Raw genomic sequence first — 17,832 nt, 5'->3', positions numbered from 1 at the left:
AAATTATAAGATTACGGGGATTAAGCCTTTTTTACTTTATTTCTACCCTTCAATGTACATACCTGTAAAATTACAAAATCCTTTAATTCTTAGTTTAGTATATAGGAAGGTATGTTAACATTAAGATATTATTATTACAAAATTATGTAGCACAGTACGTTGAATTTCATTTGAGCTCCCCTACTACCCTTTATAATATGTAATACTACGAATATTGTTTTGCCTTGTATATTTCTTCGCGTTGCCAATTTTATTAACAACTTTTGAAATGTTGATACATATAATAGTTTATGTTTTTATAATAATGTGCAATTTTTATGCTCTCTTTAAATTTTAATTATTTCTACTTTATTTATAACGAATTGAAATGTTTGTTCTGAAAATCAAATAAACGGAGATGGCGATTATTATATCAATAGCGGTTAAGTATTTTTTATTTTTATAACTATCTGTAAAATAAATTTAAATTATTCATTGGGTAGATAGGTATAAATATATATTTATAAAGTAAAACATATTGTTACATTTATTTCTAAATTAGCTTTATATTTAAATATTTGATTTTACATATAGGACGTTTTAAACGTTTGTGACTATTAAACAGTGCACGTAATTATAAACGCCATTTACTGCATCACAATGCAGTCTTTCGATTTTTCTTAATTAGTTCGGTATGTTAGAGATCTGGAATAACATATTTTATTAGACAAGATTCTTGTTTGAAAAACGAAGTACCGCAGATTGTTTGAATTGCAACAACTTGTAAATGACAAACCATAAAAAATGTTTGTTTTGCATTACAATTATCCGTTCTCATACCTTTTCGATTATTTTATTGTGTCTCGTTCTCATGGACTTGCTTTTGCGGTTTCTGAAACTTGATTCTATTATCACCTCGGCAAGCAAGTGTCAGGTTATTTTTTTGCAACTGATGCACTTTTTTTCGGTCAACTTTTAAATGACTAAAATTTCGAGGTCAGTCATTATAATTATATCAAAATATTTTGTACATCTTGGAGACGAATATATTTAACATTTGTTTAAAAATTCGAACATACTGATTTCTTGGTCGAAGATTTCACAAAGATATTTTCATTGCTAATGATCAGTTGCGTTTATTCAAATATTATATCATATATTCTTTAAAAATGATTTAGTTTATACGTCTAGTCGTAAGAAAAATCGATCTAAAACATAAACTTATGGTTTTATCTTAATACGTATAAAAAGGAAGTAGAATTACATGTGCAGGTGCATCGTTACATGTATGAAAAACGTTGGATCATAGAAAAGTTATGGCATACAGTTTTTAACTTCAGTATTCTTTTTGTCTTCATCGAAACAGGACGTACAACTCCTATTAATTTTATTGCACGACATTGAGGATTCTTTAATACAAGACAAGTATTGTGGCGATGGATTCAGGATACAAAAAAATGAAAAAAGGGAAGGTCTTGTGAATATCGTATTTAATAAATATTTCTTTATTTCCAAGTTATATCACGTTTCGTTTTATAACAACTTGATCTGCTAGTAGATAAATATAGTGTAGTTAGGTATCAAATTTTAAATCCAAGATTGACAAGCTTAAGATCTTGCTACAGCGTACGATAGATTGTGTATGTGACGCTTTATAAATAATGTAACTCATATATCTGTGTTTGTACCGCAAAGTGACTTAAGTCACATGTCTAGTTTTCGAGATATTAGTGTTTTTAAAGTTTTTAACTTCAACACTGACTCATGGACTTGTGTTTTCTTGAATCTTTATTTTTAAGTGAAAAAGGTCTTTCAATTCTCTTTCTTCTTTCTGTAAATGTAAGTTCTGTATTCTAGATCTCGATTAATACCTTAATTAAAATTTTTACACAGATAGTGTGTTTAGTAAAACTACAATATTCGTATTGTTTATTAGTATTATACTACAACAACCAAAACAGTTGAAATAGCCAATGCGATAATTTGTTATAACTGTTTATGTTTTAAAAATATAATAGTGTGTAACTTTCGTATAGAAACGTTTTTAAACTCTTGTTTCATAAAAGAGTAATTGAAACGGAAAGTAACATGATTTTATTTTCTTTAAAAATAACTAGATGACGTATCTTGTACGTCTATATGTACATTTTTTTAGTGTTTTTGTTTTCTATTTAGAAGTTTAAAACACTTGTTCTTGATTTATGATTTTAAAATTACGATATAGGGATAAATATTCAGTTAACGCAATTTACTATATTAATACTTCGATAATAATAATCGATAAGGTAAAGCGAGAGTTTGCAAGCGAATAAAAAGTCGTCTCGTGGTTTTTTGTGGACCTAACTATAAATAGAAATTATTAAGATTCTTCTGACGTTGATTATCACATTGAATTATCACATTTTGTTCAAATTAGATTTTACTTTGTTTTTTATATGATATAGATTATACAATCTCTTTATTTTTACCTTCAAAGAAATTTCATCTTCAAAGGATACTGATTTCTTAATCATGTTTAAGCATGTATGTAACTAGAACTACTTAAAAAAAAAAGGAAAAGTATTGGAGTTATATTGCATTTTACATATCAAAATTACCAGCTATTAAGCTCATGAACATAAAATTCGTTAATTAAAATGGAAGATTTCTCCCAAAGAAAGTACCTAATAATATCTTTGAAGTCGCCCAGTAATGCGCAATTATTAGGTTACTGTCAACAACATTTGCATACAGCCTTGATAATCGTGCCTTATTTCTTTCACGACTGTACGCCAGTGAGTGGGTAACGTTACTGCATTTCCGCAGCCTATAATAACTGTAATTAAACATTCTACTGATTCAAATAACAATGGCCGACTCGCGAGATGATTCAAGCTGCCAAAAGTTGCGTGGCCCGCAAAGAAGCCAAGTAGGGAGAGGTGGCGCACGGTAGTAGCAGCTGGCCAACTATGGCTTAAGTATCGCGAAGAGAACGAAAAGAAAAAAATTCTGGACGCGTGTCGGGTATCCTGTTGGTTCCGTTCGACCGCTGACACAATAGTACGTGCAACCATGCTCCGAGCAATGCACGCTTTACTGGTTGACTGCTACAATCGCATGCCCGGAATAATTAACAACACATTATGCCGTTTTTGCATCGCGAGAAGACGCGTGTCTTCGCGGAGGCCCCTTCTTTGCGGGAGTTTCTCTTCGCGTTATTTCGATCGAACTTTTCCTCGTTATGCTTCTTGTCAAATTCTTTGTCAGATTTGATTAACTTTTAAGCCGAGAATACGCTGATAAACTAAATTAAGTTGAGTTGAGCTATGCTCTGCTAATTTTAAAAAATTCGCTTCAGTACAATATAGAGGAAAGTTGTCGAATTTGGACTGGTGCCTAGGTTGGACCACCATTGTATCCTGTAATGTATAAACAATTTGTGCCGTATGACAGGCAATATGTGTTGCTTATACTAAGTTAATACGATAATCATTATCATACAACACCATTTAGGGTGCGAACACATTAGTGTCACGTCACGCGAAATCACGTTACATACTATAGCAAAGTCAGAGTGTGAGGCGAGGTTTTTCCTTGGTCGTAGATATAATTTAGTATAATATGAAACAATTTTGGTATAATATGAAATTTTTAAGAGAACAAACGCAATCTGTTTTAACAACTGAGAATTTAATATTAGCATCCAACTGGGAACTTAACTTTTTCTAAAGTTAGTATCATGATTTTCTACTACATATATATAGAAAGTACATTTATTAAACTATAACTTATTGTGCAAATTTTTCAATTTTTACCTAAAATTAACGTTAGCTAAAATATTGTCACTTATTTGGTCAAGTTGCCTAGATTAGACCAAAAGTAATTGCGTGCATTGGACCAGTTCAATATAGTTCAGTATCATTTTATAGTTGGATTCATACACCGTGTATAGAAGTAGGTACGAAAATAAAAAAATATTATTGTTTAAATTGTTGACTTTTACTGTGAGATTTTACAAATTAGGTATGCTGATATCTATGTAATGTATTTTATAAGTTTATTGTTAAGAAAACTTAATTATTTTTACACTTTAATCCAGCGGTCTAATTTAGGAAAGCAAAGGTTTCTAAAAATTACTTGAAGGCATAAGTAGTAACATTTTTTTCCACTATCTTTAAATATTTAAAATATTTTATTACCAGCCTACAGTGAAACATATTTTAGTGGTTCAATTTCGACAATTTTCCCCTCTGTCTACGGAAGCGTTTCCACAAGAAGTTAATCGAAGCTGTGCTATATTTTTTTCAGAAGCTACGTTATTGTTATTAGTTCGATGGAGCACAAGATTGTCTCATGAGCGATTTTTCAGAAACAAGTAAGGCATAGCTTAGCTTCCAGAAAAAGCGTATCATAATCTAGCTTAGCTTTTGGTGGAAACGATTCCGTACGTATATTGTATCGATGCAAGTATGTTAACTTTAAAGTTAACATAACATAGCTTAGTTTAGTTTTACGATGGATTCCTAGCATTAGTTGCTGTTTATCGATGATTGTCAGAAATTAATAAACCGAGAAATTGTAAATTTTCTCTAGGATACTGTGAATATTTAGGTATTTTCACAATAGAATCACAAAATTTTATTATACAGTGTCCCAGACTTGGTGGTGCAAGCGGGAAGGGGATAATTTTACATGAAAAAAAAGTCGAAAATGTAGAATACAATTTTGTTGCATCATACTTTGTTTTAAAACAAATTAATTTTGAATTATAATCGGGTATAAACCTACGAAAGTGCAGTTTTGAAGGGTATGCAGGATAAGGGAAATACTCACAGTCTGACCCCAGATTGTTTCTACGAATAAGCTAGAAAATAGCAAATGACTAAAACTGCATTTTGGTAGACTTGTACTCGAGTAAAATTCAAAATCAATTTTCTCAAAAATAAACTATGATATAAAAAAATTTTATTCCATATTTTCGACTTATTTTTTCATTTAGAATCGCCCCCTTTTCACTTGTACCGCCAGTTCTGGGGCACTCTGCTTGTAAACATGAGAGATATAACAAGATGTATTAAGATTTGTTTGCTCTATTTTTTCTGCTTCCCAATGCACTTTTAAAATTGCAAAATCCTCTAATTGTTAGTTTAGCATATAAGTATGTTAACATCATGGCATTATTATTGCAAAACGAAAGCAGTTCGTGCACTATCTCCTGTCAGTGATGGCGAAACCTTGTTATGATAGGAGCCGTATTGCGTCTTTCAGAAATACTCGAGAATTGCTGTCTTTAGTGAAACAGTTTCATACAATAGTACCGGTTGTTGTTCAACAACAAATGTTAGAAATTTTTAGGGGTGATCCTACATGTTAGAATATTTATTAATTGTTGAGAAAATACCTAAAATTCACGTGAAATGTGTCTGACTGAGGACAAATTCTACTGATTTCGCTGTGTCTGACCTGACAATACACGTTGGTACTAGAATAATTTTTTAGTCAGACACATTTCACGCGTATTGTAGGTGCTCGTTTAAAAATTAATAGTTCGAAAACAAAGCCCCAATAAATTATTTTCATTTACTTGTATAGATTTAATGTTGGATGTTTTAATGAAAGATTTATAGCTATAGCGTGATACAATTAATTACTGATTTATTCACTAAAAGTTTTATAGAACTTTTTACGTGTTTGAAAGTCTCTGAAATTAAATGTTTACGTGCATATAATACGCGTAGAATATTTTAACTGAACGTGCAAAAGTAATGTATAAATTATAAACAAAATAATTATTTTAAATCTTAAATAATAAAAAATTTTATTTTACAGTACGCTACTCTATGAAATATTTAATGATGTTTAGCTGGTTAGAACGCAGTTACATATTGTAGATAAACTTTATGTTTAAAATACTTGGTACGATTAATAACAATAGAAAATACTGATAATACGTATTAAGTAATTTCAGAGGATGACTTTGGAGAAAGATATTCGTTTCCATTATTATATTTCCGTTCTCAACAGGTACAATTATCGTACATGTTACTTTTTTCACATTTTTGAATGTAACAAGGATATTTGGTTGTATATTTTCTTCACTTGGCTCTTCTGTCTTGACATCGGTTATTCAAGGAATTAGTATAATATGCATATTAGTATAATTACATATTAGTATAATATACAATATTTAAGACGTAAACCATTTACGAACGAAATTCAGTATGATTGAGTAATTCATTTATAGTATGCCGAAAGCAAAACAAGTGAATTAAATACAATGATTAATTATGTATTTGCATAAATTCTGCACGCAACGTTTCTGTGATGTTCTAAAATAATTCTTGGAAGAGCACAGTATACGAGAATTAATAGCAAATAATGTTGTTTTGCTTTCGTGCATGCGAGTAATTACGGACCGCTTTAAAATTGTGTATAAAGATGCATAGTTTTCATTCAAATTGCGTTATTTATCCTTTAATAATTGGAGCGGCTTGTTAAATATTTTTTACATAGAAAATAATCAAATATTATGTCCAAATATACATGTATGTGAAATATGTTATTTCAGATAATAACGAATATATTATTGAGCACTTGCCTATTTATTTTTTCTTCTCACTTAAAAATACGGCAGAAAATTATAAAATTAATAAAATTGAAAACCATTCTAAATATCTTTCTAAAAAAACTGAGTTACTAAAAATATATTATGATTTATTTCTAATTGTAGTATATTCGTCAAAATACACGAATAAAATAGTTATTAATAATATTAATTAATATTTTTGATAAATAGTGAAGAAAATAATTACCAGGACAAATGAAGTTAGAGAATTCAATACCACCTAATAATAAAAAAGTAATTAATTATAAGAAACTTCGAAATTATAAAAAGGAAATTTGGATCGAGGAGAACTTAAAATTATAAAATCGAATAATAAAAAGTAAAGCTTATGACACGAAATTCGAAATTATAAGAAGAAATGGAAGTTAGAGAATTTAATAAAAATAAGAACCTTAATGTTAAGGGGGAAGACTAGCCACGTGACTTTCAGAGATTGCCAAGTCGGTATCTGCTGTTACAGTTTTCGTTACAGGAATAGCACTACCTACAGACACGTAGCTGTTTATTGAACGCGAGATGGAGCTATTCTATGATTTCGAATTTGGGACGCGGCTTAGAAAATTTCCCTCTCCACTGTACATGCTATTACATGAGCTACGTGTATGTGAACTTGACGCATCGACAGCTAAGAAGAGTCAAGAGAGAAAGCAGATGTGATCCTTACTCTCTCGCTCTTGAAACGACGAGATTTAACTGTTCAAGTTGCAGGCAACCAACATGAGTCACGCACGATCTTTTTGTTAAATTTGTTAAAAGGAAGCAGTGGCGGATCTGCTCTTCAAGAGGCCCGAGACCTTATAAATTTTTGGAATCCCATTATGATAAATTATGAGCAATATGTATTGTTTTATCTTTATGCAAAATTAAATACACATAAAATTAAGAATATTTGGATCAAGTATTTAAAAAGAGACATCTGTCTCACATTTATCGCGTTAATAATGTAGTTATAAAATCCACAATCTACGTGCTAAAAGCTTACAATAACTTAGTATACTTTCATCCGATTTGCTTCAAATTTTTGGTGGTTGTTACTAATGCTATTCTGTTCAATTGCACTGCTGCTCATACGGAATTTCTAGTAAAATAATTCATACGTATTTTTCTGGACTCTGTCTTACAGGTCCCAAGGTGATCGCCTATGCGTAAATTCGCTATTGATGAGACCCCCAGAGATTTTTATACAATTTTTAGGGATGAATTTAGGAGTGATAACATTTTGTGAAATATCTCCATACGTATTTTTTATGAAGAATCAAAACAAGTCTATATACATATCTTTGGAGGCTGTTCTCTCTCAGTGACATATCTTGCGTTCAATATGTACTACAGAAAAAACTTTTTTGCCTTTTTAGAATATACAGACTACATATAGCATCATTTCACAAATACTGTAGTTGTTTTGTACAAGTTTTCATTCATAAATATATATCTAAAAAATATATTTGAATTTTTCTGTAAAATAAGTATGTCATATTACATGTATATACATATAGATGCGTATGTAATTTTTACGGAGAATTAAAATAACGCATTTGACATTGCGGCTAGCCGCTGTGTTCAACGCACATAACCGCACATAAACCACACACTGCACATGAGAAAACAAATGCAATAGATCATATGTACATGGAGACGTTGCGTTGTGTGTGTTTCGACACTGCATCTAGGCAGTGGAAAGTCCTTGATAAAACACAAAGAAAAAAGTAGAAAAAAGTTCAAATATATGTGTTAAACATTTATTTATGAATGAAAATTTGTGTATAAAAATTACAGTGTTTGTAAAATACTGTTATATGTAATTTAAATATTTAAGAAAAGAATGAAAAAGTTCTTTCTAGACTAAATATCGAACCTGGGACGTGTGTCACTTAGAATCAAATTATCATTTGCAATTACCCAACCGCTTATTTTGAGGGTACTATTAACTTTTCAATATGTATATAGGCTGTAGCAGGGCGTGGTGTACAATTGAAAAGAGAGTGATTGAATGAAACTGAAAGTGAAGAATATAATCTTTGTATAAGATCCTTAGTTTTCAGGAAAATTGAATTTAAAAATTCTTCTGGTATCTGTATATTTAACTATCCCTGAGCTTCATACATATATGAAAGAATAAGTGGTGCTAATGTCTTTATTTTGTACGTATTACGTATATGCCTTCTCGGTTGTATAACACATCCTGCTGCAGTCTGTGTTTAGACTTGTTTTAATTGTTACCAAAAAATATGCACTAGCACGAGATATTTCACAAAATGTCATCGTTTAACTTCTAGATTCATCTCTCAGAATTTCATACAACTGTCTGAGGATCATACCAAAGAGTCTCCCTCTAATTGTAAGTTGGAAAGTGAAAATATTTGGACAATCTAAAAGGTCGCGCGCGACTTGAATTTGCGTTTGAGTTTCAAGAACGAGAGAGCAAGCTTCACTTTAAATTCGCCTTTCTTTTGACTTTCCGAAGCTGTCTGAAGTGGTTCGAAATACCGAGTTCACCTACAGCGTATGTACATTGGCAGCCTTCTTAATTAGGCACCGCCTCGTTTGCACAGCCCCAGCTAAACTTGTCACATACTTTACTCTGTTTTATCGATAACCCAGCAAAAAGTAATGCTGAGACATGGGTTTACGGGAGCTAACTTTTCGTCCTCATATGAGAAGCTATTGAGCTGGGAAAGGGTTCATTTGAAAGAAAAAAGTTCAATGGAGCGCAGTCAACTCGTGATTTCGTTTAAAACATTTTTAAAACATACTTATAACACTCGTGTTACTAAATATCAGCAGAATCTCGTTAAATCACGAGTTGATTGCGCTTCATTCAACTTTTTTCTTTCGAATGAACCCTTTCTCAGCTCAAAAGCTTTTCATATAAGAACGAAAAGTTAGTTCCCATAAAGTCATATTTTTTCCAAATTTTGTCGGTAATGTGTCATCTCTGTGTCATATCCTAGTCTACTCCCTTAAGATGCAGCTCCACTGAAGTAACATTTGCCATTCTGTGTTTCTTGAAAAAGTTGCCACTTGTTGCCGTAATTTCTTCACGTTTCTTTTACTGGTGACAATGTCGCTCCTTCTTATTTGTTTCCATTCACGATACAAATAAATTTTTCTTCAGTCTGCACGTTTTGTCGCCCGATATTGTAGTCTCTGGAACGAACGTGGTTTAATTGTAAATAATTATAATTTGTTGTGAGCAATAAATGTAGCCTGCAAAATCCAATTGTTCCTTGCATTGTGTTGCTCCAGTGTGGTCAAAAGTTTCAAAAGTGACAAAATGTTGCTTGCTACCTCAGTGGAGCCGCATTTAATTTTGTATTCTTTTATGTTTCATGTATTTTTGGGATAGGTTTTCTGATTGTGTTTAAATAATGTAGAAAAATAAGAGAGCGATTGAAAATTCCATTCTCCGTGATGTGCAGTTTTTTATGGAATGCAAGATAACTGTTACAGTTATTCATTACGTATAAGCGATGCTTTTTACATCTGGAAACCACGCGATGTAGCAAATAGAGGGTAGGGGGGAGTATCAGCATTCACCTGGCCCGTAATTATCTTTAATTATCTATGTAATGAATGGCGCGGCTAATTTAAATAATGGTATCACGGTAACATAGACGCTTCCGGTTACTACAAATTTATGCGGTTATTTCTGTCGTTTTGCCACAACTATGAATGAAAACGTATAGAATTAATGTCTCAGCGAACGTAAAAATCTGTGAAGGGAGACCAAAACCTCTATTTATTAACTTTTGTGTATGTACATATGAACAAATTGTTACACATCGATAATTATATGTAGATTTTTCACGTACATAGCTCACAGTCTAAGAGTGTATCAGGGGCGGATGCAGAAGCCTTTTCTAGGATGGACGAAATGTTTAAAATACCTATATTTTTTAAGTTTTTTTAACACGATTTGAAAGTTGCTGGTAATTTATATTTTAATATTTCTATCTGATATAGCTTAAATAATTGAATGTACATTACTTGTTTATGCATTAAATGTATACGTAACAAATTTTTGTACACATAATAATCTTGCCAATTATAGGATCATAATGAATGCTCAGGCCTGGAAAGTAAACTTGATGTACCTATCTGATTATTGTAAAATTGTATAAATTGTAATTATGTTATACGTATTTAATATTTGTATAATATTCAAACTTTTTTATCAACACTTTAATGCAGTTTCATAACTTATCCTTCTTAAAAATAATACTACTTCATATTACTACTTGAATTTCTATTTGGTTGATTTTGCCTTAATTTAGAACGATAAAAATGCCAAGTTTTGTAAGGTCCAGAATATTTATACTTATGCAGTACATTTAAAACAAAATAGAATCGTTATTGCATATTTTTATCTTTTTCTTTATTTAAGATAGTAGAATTTAATTACAATACAATACAAAATTATATTTTGATACAATTTTAATGAGTTTGGTCTTGCTTTACTGATTTGCTCTAAGAAATTGTGTTTATAAGAATACTTTTCATTTTCATTAATATGTACAGAAATACTCATTTGATGTAATTAGTGATAGAAATATTGTTTTAAATACCATACGAAAGGTTATCGAAACCAATTTAATGATAAATTATTGTTTTATGCTACAGAGTGATCAATAACAGGTATTATAAATTTTAAGGACCGATTCTGTATGCTAAAACAAAACAAAAATCAAGAATGACGATAGTGCGTTTGAGGTCTCGTATGAGATATATTTATTGTTGAAAAAACGTCTAAAATTCATGTAAAGTGTGTGTGATTTGAGACTTATTTTACTGACTTCGCTCTGTCTGACCTGGCTAATGCAAATTAATGGTAGAAGATAAATTTGAGACGTTTTCTCAACAATTACTAACTCTGAAAAGAAGCCTTAAACACAATTTTGTCATTCTAGATGTTCGTCCCATTTTGTCATGGAAATTTCTGACACCTGTTATGAAACACCCTGTACATAAAACACATACCGTATACCATAAAGAATACCTTTTTACTGAAATTAAATTATACATGTTATTGCATGTTGACTAGTATCATCCACACGACTACTGCAGGGTTAATATTGAAATACAATAACAATTTTAATTGTAATTATTTTCTAATAATTGTCATATTACATATTAGTTATCGAATGTTGTCATTGTTACCAATTATATGACTGTGAGATTTACAATGTTGCGTTTCAATTAATACTTATACCGAATGTTTAACGTGGTGCAATTTTTTTGTTTCAGGTGACGTTCGGTATAAACCTTTCGTATCAGGCGATCCTGAAATTAGATGCTACACTTTGGACGGCACAGAGGACTTTCTCGTCATTGCCACTGATGGGTTGACAGACTTTATGCAGCCAGCGGAGATACTAACGATTCTTTATCATGAAATATATCGAAATCCAAGTGAGTGCATTTTTCATAGTTTTTGTTTAGTCATTTATTTTATGGAAAGCTCGCTTACACTGGCTACACTCGTTGTAGTATAGGAACTTTATCTTCAACAGTAGAATTATCAAAGCTTTTTAGTACGATTATTAATTAAAGACTTTGAAGGAGAGGTAGAGGTGTTATGTTATAGATATTGTAGTAAAGCGAGTTTAAAAGTCATTCTTCTTAAATTTTTTGAAATTATTCTTCCTATTAGTATAGATGTATTACAAAATAGAATATATGTACATTGTAAAATATATACTAAACATAGTATCTATCTATATTCTTGAACACAAGAACATTTCACTCTATCTTTATTCATGAATATACTTCTATTTTCCATTACAAATGATAAATATTAAAATTAACGAACATAACGTAATACCTAGTAGATTACATTAATCATTAGTAATTTCAAAGATAGATACCCAGACTTTGTAAGATTTAATACCACTTACTTAGTGGTACTTACTTAGTTAATATAGGCGATAATAAATGTTTTAGTATGCAAATGCGAGCAGTACGTAGAAAAAATTAGAAATGGATCGTGACTATTTCGATGTATCTAATTCATTATTCCTATACAAGAGAAAATTGAGAGAAAACGATGCCTCCATGAGCCAGCATGCTTAGCTGTGTTCTATTAATTTGGTTGATCTATCGTTGGAACGTGAAGAAAATTTACATATCACGAATGAAGGAATTGAAGCGAATAATTACAAACCCGCGATGAAATAGATCCATACAAAATTACCTGGGTCATTCAGTTATTATAAGTCTAATTGGATTTGAATGATATATAATGTGTATAATTGTTTGTATAAAATATGTAGAAATATTTGTGCATTTGGAAATATGAATTAATGACAACCTTGTTTAAAATTTGAGTCATGTTTCATATCTCAAAAAATATAAAAACAGTGGGAGGTACACTATTAATTAATATTATTCTATTAACCATGTATTGCTTTATTGAATTAATATTACTATATTACTATGTATGGGTTCAATTAACTTAATGGAATAGTTAGTTTCATATTTTTATCATTTGTTTCGCGGGTTAATTTTTTCTATTATATTAATGACACATCGGTTATGTGATATGGATTTACAGTTAAAATTTTGAAAAATATTTCTACACTTTAAAGTTAATATCATTTTCTATCCTAGAAACCACTTGTGTATATGTAATTAAGATTTCGTGACTTTTCTTCAGCCTAGCCATTTACTTTCTGTCATTAAGTACAAAAACATGCATTTTTATAGTTATTCTTTTCGTTTGATATCATTCTTCTAGAAATTGTCTCTAATTGTTCTAGTTTCTTTTTGATAATTTTATATGTTGCTGTGGCGACATACAGACCATTATTAATATTTTTATTACTATCGGTAACATTTACATGTACATATCGATTTACATTTTACTTGTTCTTCAAGATGTCATTTGTGTCAATGCTTATCGACGCGTAAAGCTAGGTGTAACAATTTCACAATGACATCAGAATCGAGTTATCATATGTATGTTATCGTCATATTGACATTATATAGTTTTGTGTTTCATGATCCAGTTGGACTTCAATACTCTTAAGAGTCACCCAGTAAATTATTGATTCGGTGAAATCCTATGAGTAACCCAGACTGCATAGTAAAGTGTATAAACCAGTCTCGAGTTAGATTCACTTGTTATCGAGTAATATCAAAGACAGAGGTATTGAAAAATGTCGATACTCTTTTGATACAAGAAAGTATCGATAAGGGCTCTTAATATTGCTCAGATTTGCAAGTATCTGAGTATTGAGTATCCGAGTCCCGAGCATTCAAGTCTCGAATTTAGATTCTTTCTCTTAATTATAACTCCTACTCTCTGATATTCAGGTTCTTGAAATACTCATTGTAAGAGCCATTTCATATTATTCGGTTTTCGTCCTCCAATTATCGTCGTAAAATTGAAAAACGAATGCTGGCCGATTATCGATCGGTATAACATTCATTTTCTACACGGCTGTGCCGATTTGGTTTTGAATTGTTCTGATACATTTAATCGACACAACCGTGTAGAAAATGAGTATTGTACCGATCGATAATCGGCCAACATTCATTTTTCAATTTTACGACGAAAACTGAACGGTGAAAATCAAATAATATGAAATGGCTTTTACGATGAGTATTTCGAGAACTCGAATATCCGGAGAGTAGGAGTTATAATTAAGAGAAAAAGTTTCGATCCAAGTTCGGATATCTGAAATACTCGAATTTAAGTTTGGTATCCGGATACTCGGATCGGTAGCGTTTTATGTTACGAAAATATAAATAGGAATGATATAGAATGTAGCAATGCAGTAAAAGTAGAAATCACTTTTACGAAGTATTATAATTCAGTCGTTAATTATGAAGTAAATTACTTTTAAATACTTCACGAATACTGGAAATAATACATTAATGGGAGTCCTTCTAAACATATGTATAACAGCATACATACTGAATCTTAGTTTGTTTATTAATAAATAATATTACATTATGGTTAAGAAATGTTATTAAGTATTTCTACATATTATTAAGAAATAACATGTTAGTAAAAAAAATGATGATGGCCTTGAAAACTGGAAACAAGTTTTCTTTGTCATAATCCGTTTGAAGGGAGTAATATGAGACACTTAATTAATATTTTCTTGAGTTATTAAATAAGTACAGACAATTTCATAAACTACCAAGTAACTACCAATAATTTTATCAGGTACCAAATTGATATTGATACCTTCGGTGTGCATCAAGGGGGTATTGATTCAGTATTGCTTTAAGGAATATTGTTATCGGAAATTAATATTAAGTATTTATCTAAAATATTGACACTTTTCGCTACTTCCCATTGTGAGTATTTTGATACCAAATTGTTTGATAGCAATACATCATCACCAATAATGTTGGTATCGATCCGATCATTAACTACACTGTGTAGGAATAAAAGAGTAATTAATCACTTCTATATAGAAAAGTCGTAATAAAGTATTTCCTTTCTTGGAAGACGTTGTTCTACAATAGAGTTTCGTTCTCCCTAGTTTGTTCACCGTTATTATCCTTATAATGACTATTCTGAAAGATAAACTTGAATTAAAAGGCTAGTATAAAAAGGTTAAAAGAAGTATAAATAACAAGACTGTTATTTATTATTTATTGCTTATGCTATAGGGATTTCCTAACTTTCTAGAACTGTATAGCTATTATTAAGGAATCATTAAAAGTGAATGAATTAGTTTAGATTTTTCTTCATATGAATTCATTCCTCACAAACGAGTTTATAGCGGAGAACACGTTTTCAATATTAACTTATGTAGATCCATGAGCTAGCCTACTTTAATCCTTGATGTAAATAACGTGAATAATAGCGTGCACAAATAAAACTTTTATATTTGATTTAATTTTCGGCTAGAATGAATATGATTACGAGTTTATAACGAGTAAATAGTGTAATTTCTTAAGCTGGTACGATTGGACGTTATCTTGACCTCTATTTGAAGAAACATCCTTTATCTAGTTCTGAAGTCAAAGAAGTAGAAGACTGAAGTTTCTCGCAGTGGCTCGAACATCAAGCAAAAGATGAGTGGCCGATAGTTCTAGAAAGTAAGGGGAATGCCGTCTCGCAAGGAATTTCGTGCTGGAAAATGCGAATCTTGTAACGATTCGTACTCCTTAGAGGCAGCTGCCAACAAACTGTGTCCAGTTGTTCTTCGCGGCTCTGTCATGCTCTGCTTCTTGTTGCTTCAGGGACGAAGAATGGAACGGGATTGTCTGGCGCCCGTTTCACCAACATTCGTTCTTTCTGAAGAAAATTTCTTCCTCCGTAGAAATTCCATGATGAAAGTTCGTTGACCGTTTCTTGTTGGCATGTTGTGTCGTTCTACTAGGACTCTCAGATTCATTCTTTAAGTATGTTTCGTAACTGTATTAATTGTGTAATCTTTCTACTTTAATAGAAAAAAATTATCTTTTGAGCCTCATCTATTTTACATATTTGGGAAAATTAGCGGTTTGGTTAAATATTTTTCTGTTCTTAAGAAGACTATGAAAGCTTCATCTTCAATTGTACGGTGTACCTCTTAGAGAGTGTGGAATCTTTGATCTGCTGCACAGAATCACAGACTCTTTCAATTATTGTATTTCTGGCTAAATAACATAACTCACTTATTCAAAAAAGAGTTCATGCCTGAATTATTAATTTATTTATTAGTCCTTGTCTTTCGGCTTTGGATGATTTTCAGTTTACATTTTGACCTTGCCACATTTTCTTTTTATTAACCTACACTCTTAGTCATCTAATTTATTTATAATTTAAGACCTACTTGCAAAGTTCATGCCTTAATTGAGGACTTAATTATCTTGAATAAATCAAAGGTATAATGTTTATAAGATGGCATTAGGATTCAAAACTTTTATATTTCAGAAATAGAAACACAATCACAGATTTAATTGGACAAACGCTGTACAAGTACATAGTACATATAGAATATAAAAACTTATACGTATCTACATACTTCTACTATAAAAACCTCGCATGTTTTTATTCAAGTACGAATTTTCTCATATTTTAATGAATGTGTATAGAATTTCCCCAATGTAGGCTTACAGTTCGCTGAGTATATTGTAAGTGACACATTTCTAAGGTCAATTCATGTACAAGGTGCTACTGAACTGGTGGTACAACCCGAAGGAGGTGAATCTGCATGAAAAAGTAAATCGAAAACGTGGAGTGACATATTTTCATACGAAGCTTCATTTATGAATAAATCGATGTTGAAGAGTCTTTAAGTACGTATACGCTCGCATATGATCGTACTTACATCTACTTCAAGGATATCGCTATACTACTACACATTTTGCTGTTCCGATTTATCACATTAGATAATAAAAGATAAACATTCAAATAAAATCATTTTGTAATCAAGAATTTTTTACAACTAAGGAAGACTTTAAAGAGGAAATTTTGTTTGCATTCGAAAATTTTAAACATCTTGGAAAATACTCACAGAAGACTAACACACAAGGCACAATTATGTTGGTAAACAAATGGGAGACATTTCCAACAATTCTTTAATTAATAAAAAATTCTTGATCACAAAATAATTTTATTTCAATATTTATCCATTATTATTTAATGTGATAAATCAGAACAGCAATATGAGCAGCGCTGTAATCTTTCAAGTAGATACAAGTACAATCGTTAGCAAGTGTACGCGAATTCGGAAGATCTTCCACATCCATTTATTCGAAAATAAATCTATAAATGAGAATATGTCATTCTGCGTTTTTGATTTACTTTTTCATATAGATTCATTTCTCTTCAGCTTGTATCACCAGTTCGGTAACATTCTGTACACAGGTGGTTATTCCTGTAAATATTAAAAATGAAAAAAAAATTTTAGACAAAAGTTATATGGTATCAAAAGAGACATACTGAAATAATAACAATTTGACCTTGCGCTCTGTGAAGGTTAAATTTAAATTTTTAAATGAAATCCTATATTTTTGATTGCATATTCTTGTAGCAGATATGGAAACGTTCTCAAAACACTGCTTATATATGTATTTTGCATAAAACATTGTTGAGTTATTATGATACCATACAACTTTTGTCTGAAACATTTTTTCTCATTTTTAATATTTACAGAAATAATCATCTGTATACATTTAAACCAGACGTACTGTATGTATAGTACAGAGATGAGAAGTTCAGTGGGATGGCACAGGGTCAAGAATTACACTTCTGCCTACCACCGAGTGGTCGTTCTATCCATTAATTAATGATAAATTCCTAATTT

General features: G+C 30.9%; 1 protein-coding gene across 2 annotated transcripts in view; it reads left to right on the top strand.

Moving 5' to 3' along the window:
* Positions 1-17,832, top strand: part of LOC143185888 (uncharacterized) — a 155,201-nt gene that overhangs the window by 8,720 nt on the left and 128,649 nt on the right. For both annotated transcript variants that reach the window (XM_076389184.1, XM_076389185.1), the window contains exon 7: positions 11,828-11,992. In XM_076389184.1, coding sequence (XP_076245299.1) covers positions 11,828-11,992 — 165 coding nt within the window. The remainder of the gene's footprint in view (positions 1-11,827; positions 11,993-17,832) is intronic.

Source organism: Calliopsis andreniformis, chromosome 12 (assembly GCF_051401765.1).
Source record: "Calliopsis andreniformis isolate RMS-2024a chromosome 12, iyCalAndr_principal, whole genome shotgun sequence".
Taxonomy (NCBI): domain Eukaryota; kingdom Metazoa; phylum Arthropoda; class Insecta; order Hymenoptera; family Andrenidae; genus Calliopsis; species Calliopsis andreniformis.
Note: the sequence above shows the minus strand (reverse complement) of the source record. Positions and strands in the feature narration are given on the sequence as shown.